At 32.4% G+C, this 13,898-nt stretch overlaps 3 protein-coding genes across 3 annotated transcripts in view; 1 reads left to right on the top strand and 2 right to left on the bottom strand.

Moving 5' to 3' along the window:
- Positions 1–1,520: 1,520 nt before the first annotated feature.
- Positions 1,521–7,021, top strand: LOC132614428 (flavonoid 8-hydroxylase 2, chloroplastic-like). Its single transcript, XM_060328882.1, has 7 exons — positions 1,521–2,126; positions 2,983–3,179; positions 3,962–4,051; positions 4,156–4,336; positions 5,465–5,662; positions 6,258–6,445; positions 6,686–7,021. The coding sequence occupies exons 1-7, from the start codon at positions 1,599–1,601 to the stop codon at positions 6,939–6,941; spliced, it is 1,638 nt and encodes a 545-aa protein (XP_060184865.1). The 5' UTR covers positions 1,521–1,598; the 3' UTR covers positions 6,942–7,021.
- Positions 7,022–9,282: 2,261 nt separating this feature from the next.
- On the bottom strand, positions 9,283–11,072 carry LOC132614459 (uncharacterized protein At5g39865-like). Its single transcript, XM_060328913.1, has one exon. The coding sequence runs from the start codon at positions 10,897–10,899 to the stop codon at positions 9,775–9,777; it is 1,125 nt and encodes a 374-aa protein (XP_060184896.1). The 5' UTR covers positions 10,900–11,072; the 3' UTR covers positions 9,283–9,774.
- Positions 11,073–12,662: 1,590 nt separating this feature from the next.
- LOC132615463 (12-oxophytodienoate reductase-like protein) overlaps positions 12,663–13,898 on the bottom strand; it is a 2,559-nt gene continuing 1,323 nt past the window's right edge. Inside the window, exons 4-5 of the mRNA XM_060330070.1 lie at positions 13,478–13,590; positions 12,663–13,399 (exon numbers count right to left, since the gene is read on the bottom strand). Coding sequence (XP_060186053.1) covers positions 12,888–13,399; positions 13,478–13,590 — 625 coding nt within the window. The 3' untranslated portion in view covers positions 12,663–12,887. The remainder of the gene's footprint in view (positions 13,400–13,477; positions 13,591–13,898) is intronic.

Here is a 13,898-nt window from a genome sequence, read left to right on the forward strand (position 1 = left end):
ATCATGTTTTATAACACAAATTTCTCATTGAATGTCGGTGGAAAAGACCTCTGTTTCTAGCCGTGAATAGTATCCAATAATGCCATCTAGTGAGCTTGACAAGAGGAGGCCATGTGGGAAAAAAGTGATGGGAATGGATTTGGTTGTGTGGTGGGACAGGAATGAGAAAGAATGGTTGTCCTCATAGATTGGCTCCACTTTCTGAAGGAAGGATTAATCAATGGGGAAGTTTGCAGTGTGTGTATCATGGCTGGTGTTTCGGTGGTCCTGATGTTTTTTTCTGTCTAGCAGTTGTTTTAGAGCCTGACTAAACTAAATTATTGTACGGAAGTCTGAACTCTAAAATAAAGCGTTTTTCTATCACAGATGACTCTATATCTAAAGTTCAAACTCTAAATCTTTTATTAAAGATGAAAAAATACTTATCACTTGATCACAATATTTGATTGGCTTCAACCCTACATACACACACCACCTTATCAATCAACTATATGTTGTTGTTTTAAAGTATTGCCCAATCAACGTTTCCTACTAATCTCTTGCCAAAACAATAGTTTTCTTGGAAAATTAAAACGGACCCTCTAGTTTCAGCTTAAAGTTTAGCATACACAATATATTTATTTCCCGTTATCTCAATGTTTGTCGTACGTTTTGACAATTTGAACTAGTGCGAAATATCTAAGATTTTAACTAAACAAATACTTAATACGCCATGCATTTATATTTGATGTGAGTAGGTACAAATAATATTTAACCATTCAGGTGTAAATTTTTTAATTTGATTGACGGGTTGTTAGCGTTTGGAGGTTTTGGTTGGGGGGTGCGCTCTCACGTGATTACAGTATACTTATCTTTTGTGTCTACTTCAAGATTATCACAGTCATCTCATTTGGCTATAATACAAGATTATTAAAATAGGAAAAGTTTTTGCACTAGCATTTTCAAACCTAAACCCTTGATGACGATATTTGCTGGCAAATAGTTGGCAAATTTATAACTTTCACTAAACATAATTGCGATATTCATGGAATAACATGAAACATCATCATTTGTTGCCATTATAGAATTAATATGGTGACCCACTCACCATTACTTTTTTTTTGCCATACGAAATCAAGAAACTAAATTGCTTGCTTTTCTTTCTTCTACCTTTCTTTCTTTCTTTTTATTAATTTACCCCTTACTTTTCAACTTGTGTGATAAAGTTTGATTTAGGATCTGAGTTTTAAAAAATAAAAAAGACTTTAAAACTTGTGTTATTAAATATGACATAACATTTATCTGTCTAACTATAATATTTTTAAAATTGTGGTCTTAAATATTTTATGATCTTTGTATAGTTATAAAATAAAAAATTTAACTCGAATTATCTCTAAATTTAATTGTGATCTTAAATATGTCATGACCTTTGTATAATTATAAAATAAGATATTTAATTCCAATTGTCTCTAAATTTAAATTTGTGATTCTTTTCTAAACGAACTAAAAATAAATTACTGCCACATCAACCGAAAAAGAGGGAGCAGTACTCATCTACTTTGAAGAATATAAATGATTGATATAGAAATAGAGGATATCATATACTTTTAAGACTAGCTATGGAAGCTCTCACAATTTCTACTTGTTTTGCACCATTTCACTTCAACTTGAGCACACCTAGATTTTCAAGAATCATATGTGAGAAACCAAAACTTTATTTTCCTCTAAATCAACAACCCCACAAGTCATATTTCTCCTCAAATCAGCCACACCAAAATGCAAGATTCAATCTTTTCACATCCAATATTTCTAATTCAACTATCTCAACTAATGAACCACAACTACTTCAAAATCAAGAAGAGAAATTTGAGTGGTATGAACAATGGTACCCCATAATGCCAATTAGTGAACTTGATAAGAGGAGGCCACATGGAAAAAAAGTGATGGGAATTGATGTGGTTGTGTGGTGGGATAAAAATGAGAAACAATGGAAAGTGATGGATGATTCTTGTCCTCATAGATCGGCTCCACTTTCTGAAGGAAGAATTGATCAATGGGGAAGATTGCAGTGTGTGTATCATGGTTGGTGTTTTGGTGGCTCTGGTGATTGCAAGTTCATTCCTCAAGCTCCTAGGGATAAGCCTCCGGTAATTAATCTGTTTTGTTATTTTAGTTTCTCCCCTCAGTGTTCGATATTTTTTTTGGGGCTCGAAATCTGCGTAAAACACTTCCTACCAAAGTGACTCCAATCCATTCTCGATGCTTGAACACGAACATGATCTGATTAAGAATGAAGGAATACTTACTACTCCACCAAAATCTTTATTGGTATCATTTCTATCTCTTGTTTATATTTCTGGTATATCCATCTGTTAAGAAAATCATTTGATAGCATTATTACTATCTCTATTTCCATTTTATTTGCGTTGTTTTCTTTTTATTAGTCTATTTCAAAAAGAATAATGCATTTCTATATTAAAAAAATATTTTAAATTTAAACTTGTCATTTTATACTTAGTGACAATATTATTTATTTTACAATCATAGAAATGTCAATGCATATCAAAAAACTGCAAGCTTCAAAAAAAATTCTTTCGGGAACTCCTCGTACGTACAGTTAAAGGCCTTGACAATAAATATATGAACTGGAGAAAGTATAAGAGAAATTTGATTAAAGTATTCTTGTCTTCTTGTAGTGATAATGGTGAAATTTGAAGAAAAAAAAATATATATATATATACAGAAGTTATCCTCTCTTGGTTTTTCAAAGTAAGAAATATTTGGACTAAATATTTTTTTCTTTTTGCTAAAGTAACAGATAAAAAGAAGTGGATGAGAGAGTATAATTAAGGAACTGGCAGTAGATCTATATGTAAAATTGCAACTTCTTTTTTTTGTTTAACTGTGAAGATTATGCTTTTTGTTGCCCTCCATATTGCCTAAATTCAAGACCTTAGTATTTTTTTAACAGTTCTTTATTTTTTTTCTGTATTGTTTTTGCAGGTTCACACTTCCAAAAGAGCATGTTTAGCAGTGTATCCAAGTGTTGTGCAAAGTTACATTCTTTGGTTTTGGCCCAACTCTGATCCTTTATACAAGGACATACACTTAACAAAAAGGCCACCTTATATTCCACTTATTGATGATACTTCATATAGTTCGTATGCCAAATCCACATTAGTTAGAGATATCCCATATGGGTAAGCAAACACACACACACATATATCCTTGTGAAGATTTTTTTGGTGTATTTGGTATGACTAAAAAAAAATCAAATTTTTTTTTTGTAAGAAAAGAAGTCATTTTAATTCTACCAAAAAAAAAAAGGATCTTTCAGAAACCTCAGCTCTACCTACCTCCTCGAGATAGAGGTAAAGGTTTACGTACACTTTGTCCTTTCCAAACCCCACATGTGAAATTTTACTGGATGTGTTGTTGTTATAATTCTTTTTTTTTTTTAAAAAGGAGAACTTATTTTCTAATGTTTGGTTATCGAAAAGTATTTTTGAGAGAAATATTTTATTTTTATTTTTTTGAGTACTGGACCACTTAGGTATTCACCTGGAATAATCTTTTTATTAAAATAAAAAAACCTCAAAAAAAAAAAAAAGTACAAGGGGGTCAGCCTTACCTTACAAATAGGTCAAGCACCTCTACTATTACTAGCAAGAATGTAAGAAATAAGAACATGATACCCTTAAGAAATAGTGATACTTTCCACCAAAAGAGGAAAAATGAATTTCCTCACTTTTCGGCGGAAAACATTTCCCTACACAGTTATTTCAATTCTAAACATTAGATATTTGGCTAGTATTTAAGGAAAAGTTTGAATGTTAATCTTGTTTATGATAAGTTGTATAAGTATTTTTTTTTTTTTTAACAAGTGACATCAACCTATTGTTATAACTTCATAAAAATTAGTTCGCATATTAATATTTAGCCGTCTTTGAAATGTAATGTAGCAAACTAACCATTTTTTCAGGTATGAGATTCTGATTGAAAACCTCATGGACCCTTCTCATATCAACTATGCACATTATGGCATAATGAAAGTTCCAGAACTGCCAGACAGATAAGAAACTATTACAAAACCCTTATATATACTATGGTTATTTGTGATATTTATTTGTGTCTATATTTTATATACCCAACTAACAACATATATATAATGTGCACTGTAAAGGCTGATAGAGAAGGAGGAATGCCATTTGATATAAGCCCTGCAAAATTAGACTTCAATGGATTTACTGCAAAGCAAGGGACTGGTGAACACAAATTTATAGCCCCTTGTGTGTACTATGGTCCATTTGGTCTTGCAATTGAAGACAATTTGGATAAGGAATCTTCAGAATCAGAGGTAATTATCTTCTTTTAAAAAAAAGAAAAAAAATTAAGTTGTATTTAAACAATATTTATATCGTCATTTAAAAGGCAATTATAGGTAACCCTTTAATTATATTGAATTGAGAAAAGGTGCAAATACCCCTCAACTTCGTATTTAGAGCGGATATACCCCTCGTTAAAAAGCGATGCATATATACCCCTGTCATTACACAAATAGTGCAAATATACCCTTTTCGCTGATATAATTGTTTTAAAATCATTTAGCTTATTTTTTAATTAAATAAAATTCCACGTGGCTTAAAAAAATAAATCTACCCATTTTTTAAAGTAGACTTATTTTTTTAAGGCCACTTGGTAATTCTTTTCCTGATGGGTCAGGTCTAGTTCAATTATAAAAATTGGTAGACTTATTTTTTGTAAAGCCAAGGAGATATATTTTTCAAACGAACCAGACAACCCACTAGAAAAAAATTGTCTCGTGGTTTTAAAAAATAAGTCTACTAAAAAAAATGTGTAGACTTATTTTTTAATTTTTTTAAAGCCACGTGAAATTTTCTTAATTAAAAAATAAGCTAAATTACAGGGGTATATATGCACTTCTTTTTTAACGAGAGGTATATCTGCTCTAAATCGCAAAGTTGAGGGGTATATTTTTTCACCTTTGCCCTATTGAATTTTAGAAAAGAGAGAAGTTTACAATTTTAGTCCTTGAAATATCAATTAATTTTAATTATGGTCCCTGTAATATATAGTTTAGCATATATTACCTTCGATTAATTGAAACATACATTTTTATCGCTCTGCTCGTAAATGTTCACAAATTTAAAGAATTATTTACGGTTGAGCTATTTAATTTCTCTCTCTTTTTTTTTTTTCAAATTTGTAGTTTTGTACTATTACTTGAGGATAATATAGTTTGGAGAATAATGCATATAACAGAGCCCATTTAAAGGGACAAAATGTACCCGTTTTAATTTGTTCAAGGTTAAATATGCTTATATTAGTGAAATATAATAAGATAAAAAAATCAAAATGTACCAATAATTGAGTGATCAAAAGTGCGATTACATTCCAAAAAATAAGTTAAAATGTTCGTCTGTATATATTTATAGCTTATATTTTATGTGAATATTTGATGCAGGAACAATCATCATCAGATAAGATACAGAGACTATTTCTAGTATTTATATGTGTTCCAGTTAGTCCAGGTAAAAGCAGATTGATAATAACAGCTGTTAGAAACTTTGCTGTTTGGGAGCATAAACTAATTCCTCCATGGATATTTCACCTCGAAGTTAACCTAATCATTGATTCTGATTTATATTTACTTCATCTTCAGGTAAATCCTCTTACAATTTTGTTAACATAAATTGTTGTTTCTCCGTTGAAATTGATTATCGCTCCTTTTGTCCCATTTTATGTGACACAATTTTGTTAATCTTAAGAATGATATTGTTTTATATTTAGAAACTATTTAACTTTAAACTTCTTGTTTTACCCCTTAATGAGATGATTTCATGACCTGTTTTAATTAGAACGCAAATTTCAAAGATCTTTCTTTCTTTCTTAAATTACATATACAATCAAACACATCGCATAAAATGGCACGAAGTGAGTAAATGTTAACGATAATAAATTTAGAGTTCGTTTAGCCAAACTTTTTTTTAAAAAGTTGCTATATTGAGATGTACTTTTGTCAAAAGTGGAATTTCAGAGAAACATTTTTTCTTAAAAAAATAAAGTGAACCACTTACTTTTTATATTTGTTTAACCAATATGATCGAAAAGCGCTTTTGTCAGTTAAAGAAATAATTTGTCTCTGATCAATATTTTTAAAATTTATTTTTGAATGTCAAATTTTGAAATATGACATATAAAAAATTATTTTACAATTTTGTAATCTTTAATTACTCCACTTTTTTCTCTTTTTGAAGGAGCACAAGCTAAAGGAAAAGGGTGCACACAATTGGCAAAAAGCCTGTTATGTGCCAACAAAGGCAGATGCACTTGTGGTTGGTTTTAGAAAGTGGTTGAACAAATATGGAGGTGGCCAAGTTGATTGGGCCACAAAGTTCACTGGTGACCTCCCACCAACTCCTTTTAGGGAACAACTTCTTGACAGGTATGTTTTCGGTAGTATTTGTGTAAATATTCTCATTCAAAAGTTTAAATCGTTGAGAAACAATTTATCTTTAAACTTTTCAGTTTACTTCTAGTGACATTTTTTGACCGTCACAGAAATCTCGCGACATGTTTAACACCACATGTTCAAAAAACATTATTTTTCTTTTTTAAATTTCGTGTTTAGCAAACTCCGTTACCGTCACATAATACTTAAGTGCACGAATACCTCTTTTGACAGGTACTGGACACATACAGTGCAATGCACCAGTTGCAGCAAAGCATATAAAAGTTTGAATGCACTTGAAATCATTCTGCAAACTATCTCCGTTGCTTCAATTGGAATTGCTGCTGCAGCAAAGGAGAGTGTGATATCAATAGGTGCAAGGTATTTTTTGGTATTCTTTGCATTACTATGCTTCGTGGGTTCAAGATGGTTATCTAAATTTATATACAAAAGTTTCCATTACCATGATTATGATCATGCCTTTCGTTAAATGGTGTATATAAATATAAGTTGTATCGGAGCTTGTAAACAATATGTATTTGGATAATGAGATACTTGTATTACTAAGGATATGGTGGACGACATTCTTCCGCTCCTAATCAAAAAAGCTTCGTGTTCGAGTCCTGGAAATGAAAAAATTGAAGAACTTCCCCCTTTCATGGATTCTAGGCGGCAAATTCAAATTAGTCGAATCAGTAATACAGAAAATCAGATGGTTAAATAAATAAATAAGTAAATACTAGTACTTTCTTTCTGGCTCAAGATAACTGGTTAAGGGGTATTTACGTAAATATTCTTTTTAGGTCACCATTTAGATTTTGTCCCATTTTCTAAAAGATGTGCAAATATAGCTCTTGAAACTGACAATATCCTCTATAAAATTTTAAATCATTGTCCCTTGATTTCTAATAAAAAAAAAATTATTGTAAAGGGATCTTTAAACTGTTATCTAAAAGGTTCATAAATTAAAAAAAAATATCATTTACTAAATAACTATTTCAAAATGAGGCAACCACGAAAATTTCTGCTATTAAGATGCCCCAATACTGTGTTGTAACTATCCACGGGCTTCTTTCAACATCTCCACTTAATGTCACTCTCGTCAAAAAATGGAAAAGTTGGGGCATAATCACTAGTTAACATCCTTATCATTATTAAGGAATGGGCCATAACGAAATATTTCTCTTGTGATTTGACATTTTGCATTTGCCACTTGGTTCATTGAAAGGCAATACGATTAGCAGCCACCGACAGTAAATGATAAGACTAGTTCTGCGGCTTATTATGTTGTCACGCCAAATAAAAATCATCTCTATCTCGGTGACTTTTTAAGTTAACCAATAAAATGTTTAAAAATGTTTGAAAATGTTTTGGCACTCGTATTGGATTCTTAAAAAATCATTATTTTCGAAGGACTCAACATCAGAAGCAAATTTAGGATTTAAAGGTATCGAGTGTTATAATTTCTTCAATGTACATTTTGTTAGGAACGTGTTAAAATGAGTTCATTTCTTTTTAATTTATTCGAATCTAATTACTTCTCAAAAATCAAGAAATAAACATAATTAACATTTTAAACAAGGAATCACACCCATTAACAACAAGGTAAAATTAATATTTTCACCAAGAGATTTGCATCTTTTATGTATATTAAAAAATGAACTTACACAAGTAAAATAATATCTTCAATAAGGGAATTACACCAATCAAAATAAAAAATAATAATAGAAAACCTCTTCAATAGGTCATTACGCCCCCATAGGTAAATGTAGAATTAGATAAACTATAAGTTCTCAAGAATAAATCATAAATTTCATTTTTTTTTAAGCAATGCTTGTGAAATTTCTATCACAATTTAAGTAGTAAAGTGATTTAAAATGAATTTAACAATTATAGAATAGCAAATTTTTTTATAATACACCCCCTCCGTCCATTTTTATTTGTCCACTATACTATAAATATATGTTTATTTTTACTTGTAAGTTGTATAGTTTGAAAAACTAAGACATACTTTACCATTTTATACCTATTTTACCCTTATTATTAAGTACTCCAATTCATTTCTCATTTTATTTATTGCTAATTAAGAGTGTCCCAAGTCAAATATAGACAATTAAACATGAAGGGAGGGAGTAATAAACAAAAGAAATTATAAAAAATAAAAATAAATTGAATTTGATCTCAATTCAAAAATTCCATTGAGACCCAAGTTTTTCTATTTAAATACTCATAGATTTGAGATTAAGAAAAATGCTTAATTTAAAGGATTTTGAAGTATCTATTTGTATGTTCTTGCTAGAGATCACAGATAAGATAATAGAATAGAGGAAAGACAATATAAATAATAAAAAGATAAATAAAAATTTGGGAGAGCCGAAAGGAAATTACTGGTCCAAAGGAACTAAAAAGCACAAGAAAAATGAGAGTCGGAAAGATACATTCAAACTTGTGTCTACCAGCCATAACACCTTTATCTGATTTGTGACTGGGGTGACGGGATCAAATATTTAACCTAGCTTAAGCAAATTGCAACATAGGTATATAAAAAATTTATCAATCTAGGAGGTGTTATGCCACCCCCACCCTAAACGGTGGATCCGACCCTGCTCAACATCCACCCGTCGATATTATTATAGAATCCGAGCAACATAAGTTAAGAGTACAGAACCCTCACTGAAACATGTACCGACTAAGAATATGGTAAAGCCCCAAGCAGCTCATCATGTCAAGTGGACTTTCATGTTGAATAAGGTTTTAAACCAGTGAAGCATTCACTTAAAGCAAATTTAACAATAATAATGTGACTCCAAGGCATCATAGTTGAAGCCAGAGCCACTTTCATGACAGCAGCCACAGGAATCATAATTTCTTATAGCATATAAAACACATCAATTCCTTTTTGCTAGCTTTAATTACATATACGTAGCATTTTCTTGCACATTCATGCTGAGACTATAAAAGATGAGTAAACAAAAAGAATATTTGAATCGTGAGTCTCACGATCTGTATATTTGTAAAAATTTCGATCTGAATATCAAAAAGTAAGGAAAGAGCAGTCTCACTTTCTCAAAGAGGGAGACCACTAACAAACTAGACTTGTTTGAGGGTAAGCAAACAAGTAGCATATATGGATTTTATTACTTATGAGCCACTCAAAGAGAAAATGAACATGAATTGCTCCAGAGCTACATAATATAGACAGTTGAAACAAAAAGGTCTAATTTTGCACCTACACGTATCCATATGCTATACACCAGTAATAACCAAGGAACCTCAGATAAATAAATCAGTGAAGCATGCACTTGATCAATCAAGAGCCGCATTCAAGGACAACATCCAGGGCAACGAATTAATCCATTTTCGTTGCAATGCGGACACCTAAGCGACTTCCCTTCCTCCTCTTCAAACAATTTCCGGCTTCCATTGCAACCAAGACACGGTACAAACCTTGCCTCACCACAACTTTCACAAGTAAATCCATCATCCATAACGGGAAAACCTTCCAAAAGCTTAACCAATTCACCAGTCTCATGAAGTTGCTTAATCTCTTCTACACCACCAATGTACTTCCCTCTTATAAACACTCGAGGCAAGCTCATTGCTTTACCTTCCAAAACATCTCGTAACTCTTTTTTATATGATGAATCCATAGAGATATCCCTTTCGTCTACACCTACCCGACATCCTTTAAAGATCACACGCACAGAGCAGCAATCTTCATAAGTCTTCCTGATTCCCCTCAAACTAGTAAAATACAGAACAATCCTATCTTCAGTACCATTTAAGTAGATACCACTATCAGGAAACAACGAGCTCAAAGAACTCGAACTATCATTCGATGACTCCACAGACATAACTGTTTCCGATTCTTGATGCTCAAATTGTTTGGTAGACCATGCTTTTCCATAACTTAAAGCTACATTAGGATCCATTTTTGCCTCAGACAAATGCTTCCACAACGGCTTCATATCTGAATGCTCAACAATCTCATACGACTTAACAAACTCTGTGTCCAATTCTTGAATATCATGAATTTTACACTTGGACTTTCTAGGGGACTCTTCCACAGGGGACTGAACCATATGAAAATCTAAGTCGTCAAGGCCTTCCATGAGCTCCCAAGTGTTGATTGCTGAATCAGGAGATACAGGGTCCTGTTGATCACCCTCATTGTGACACGTGGTGGAGTTGTCTGGAACTCGGGGATCATCGAGCACAAGTGATCCATAGGTAGAGGAAGTAAGTGAAACTAAGTGATTGGTGTCCCCTTTACAAAGAGGTGGATGGTGAATTAGAGGGGCAGGTAGGAAGAGTGTTCTTGAAATTGGAATTGATAAAGAATCAGAGAAGGAATATGGGGACTCTGAATTTGTAGATGTAAATGAGTTTGATTGGTTTTGTACATCTCTGGTAACAATGGCATAGGAACGAGAAACAGAACAACCCATGAATGGAAACACAGAAAAATACCAACAAAAAAAATTGAATCTTTGGTGCAAATACACTAAGAAAAATCTAGTCTTTAATGGACTGAAAGTTGCTGATGAGCTGAGAAGCAGAGGCGGACCCTTTGGAAAAAATTATGTATATATGTGTCTATACCACGAGAAATTAATATACATTTAATTGTGCACTCTGACAAATGAAAGTGTCTTTGGGTACGTTGGTTGCAACTACTGCTTCCCTTATATTTCATCCCGATTCAAACCCGAATGTCACTTTTAATTATTTTATTAGCCTATTTTTAGGAAAATAATAAGCGTTAAATGAGCTCGCCCAGATTTGAACTTGCACTGTCATCACATGTTGCACAGCCTTAGCTACTGAGCTATCTCTTTCATTTGCTTCACTGTGTTAAATTTTATTTATTACGCATATTTGACCTATATACTTATATTTTCGTTACTGCTACGCTATTAGTGATCGGTCCGACACGGTATTATCCATCAGTCGTCATTAAAAATTTTGTTGGCATTTATGTTAAGATAATAGTGCTGCCGACGTCTTAAAATCCTGGGTCCGCCTCTGCTGAGAAGTATAAGTAATAAAATTGATGCACATTTGAATATTAGTGCTACATAAAATTGATGCACATTTGAATATTAGTGCTACAAGCTGGTACTAAACAGTTGACATGTTTGATTAAAAAAAAAAAAAAAAAGTGCTGATACAGGACGAATATGAAGTTATGAGTTTTTTTTTTTTTTTTTTTTTTTTTTTTAGAATTAGAAAAGATATTGAAGATCTAGCTCCTTATATATAGTCAGTGTAACCGAAGCACATATGTCTGTCTATTACTACACGTCCTCCGAACTAATTATTAATTTATAAATATAGGATTGTATAATAAGGACATAATTTTATGTTGAAACGGACAACGTGGGTGTGCAAAGTATGTATGTATGCAGTGGTGAAGCCACCTGTACTTAACGGGTGTCAACCGACACCCTCAACTGTGTAGCTAGATAAATGTTTTATATATATATATATATATAATACATATTGACATCCCTTGACTTTTTCCTGCATTTATCTCTTTATATTTTGATCCTCTTAGTGAAAATTCTGATTCCCCACTATATGTATGTATACGTTTGTGTATATACATACAGTAAGCTTGGTGAGGAAGGGGTTGTCATTTGTCAAGTACAGTTGGAAGAAGACGATCTTAAGTACAGAAGAAAAATGAAATAAATGCAGGGATTGGGAGTCAGAAAAGCTGATTTGAATACTTGGAAAATGCAAGGGTAAAGGCCTACCACTTATGCTGAGAATATTTCATTAGAAATATACATGACCATTATCTTCTTTTTGTTCCTCTGAATAGAAGACTTGGTTCTTAGGTACTGGATACATAGGATCTCTTCACTCTTTGAATGTATAAAAAAAAAATTATGATAGACAGTGTTCCCTTTTAATGGATCTTACGCAGCTCAGATTAGTCGAAATTTCAATTCTAGTACGGGATGAAAAAAACAAAATATAAATGCTCGACAATGGTCAAGATTATAAGCAAATATGAGTGGGCACATTTAACTGTTTCATATAAATTACATCATACTTTGACACATTCCGAATCCAAGAAGCTAGCTAGTAAATCATCATCATTTATCTTACCAAAACTAGAAGATAAAAGCTATGTTGTTCAGATTCTTTAAAAATGTTGTCACACTCATTTTGTATCCTTGAAACAATGTACTATTTTTGGCGGATTCGGCATGCACTCGTAGACCATTTTAAAGAGTCTGAACAACATCAGATAAAATTACACAATTTCTTGAACAGATCATACAAAGTAAGTTTCCCCTTATTTAGAAAACAATACCCCCTTTATCAACTAGAAGCTGCAAATTCCATTATTTTTCACGAAGATTAAAACCTAACAAGCAACTTCAAGAGATGGATAATCAGAGTAACCCAAAACTGGATCAGTCTTTTAGAAAGTGCTCCTATCATGCTTGTTCAATGGTGCATTCACTTCAAAACGCTTAGGCAAATCAGGATTTGCCAAAAACAAACGTCGAAATGAGACCAAATCAGCATAACTTTCAACTATAGCTTCATCTCCCTCAGTTTTATTGTATCCACCAGAAGCAATAAGTGTCCCTTCAAAAGCCTTCCTAGTTGATTTGAGGCAACGGGGTTCATCCCTTGGCTCGAACACATGAAGATATAAAACTCCGAGCTTAGTAAGTTCACTAGCCAAATAAGTCGACAGAGCTTCTGGGTTCGAGTCCTTTTTCCCGTGCACTTCGGAAAACAATGAGAGTTTTACGCCAACTCTGTCTGCTCCGATTTCTTCCATAACTGATCCAATAATTTCGAGAGCAAGTCTACAACGGTTCTCGATGGTTCCGCCATATTCATCTGTCCTGTCGTTGATTTGATCGTTCAAGAATTGATCGATTATGTAGCTGTTTGCGGAGTTGATCTCGACTCCATCAAATCCTTCAGTTTGAGGATTATCAACATCTTAATAAATGACCATTTATCAAGTAAAAGTTGTCAAATTAATGGAAAACTCACCAGCTTCAATGGCATTGTGGGCTGCAATTCTAAAATCGTTGACAATGAGAGGGAGTTCATTAGCACCTAGTTGTTTTGGTGTTGGTCTGAAGTACTCACCATCATCAGGTACCACACATAGTAAAGACAAGTAAATAGAAATAGATACCATCAGTAAGAAAAAATAAAAACAATACATGAACAAGGGCATATATTATGTTTTATCTCATTAATATTATGTGCTAAGAAAGTAGATATTATAGTGTAGTAATTCAATCACAAAATTAAGATAAAGGTTATTATCATTGAACTTATAATTATAGGTTCAAAATACAATATTTGTGGCAATTTTAGTGAACTTTTATTTATAAATATATGTTCGGCATCGAAAATACTGGGTACGAGTAAGCCTGGTGTCCATACGCTAAATCTACCCCTCTAG

This window comes from Lycium barbarum, chromosome 10 (genome assembly GCF_019175385.1).
Source record: "Lycium barbarum isolate Lr01 chromosome 10, ASM1917538v2, whole genome shotgun sequence".
Classification (NCBI taxonomy): Eukaryota; Viridiplantae; Streptophyta; class Magnoliopsida; order Solanales; family Solanaceae; genus Lycium; species Lycium barbarum.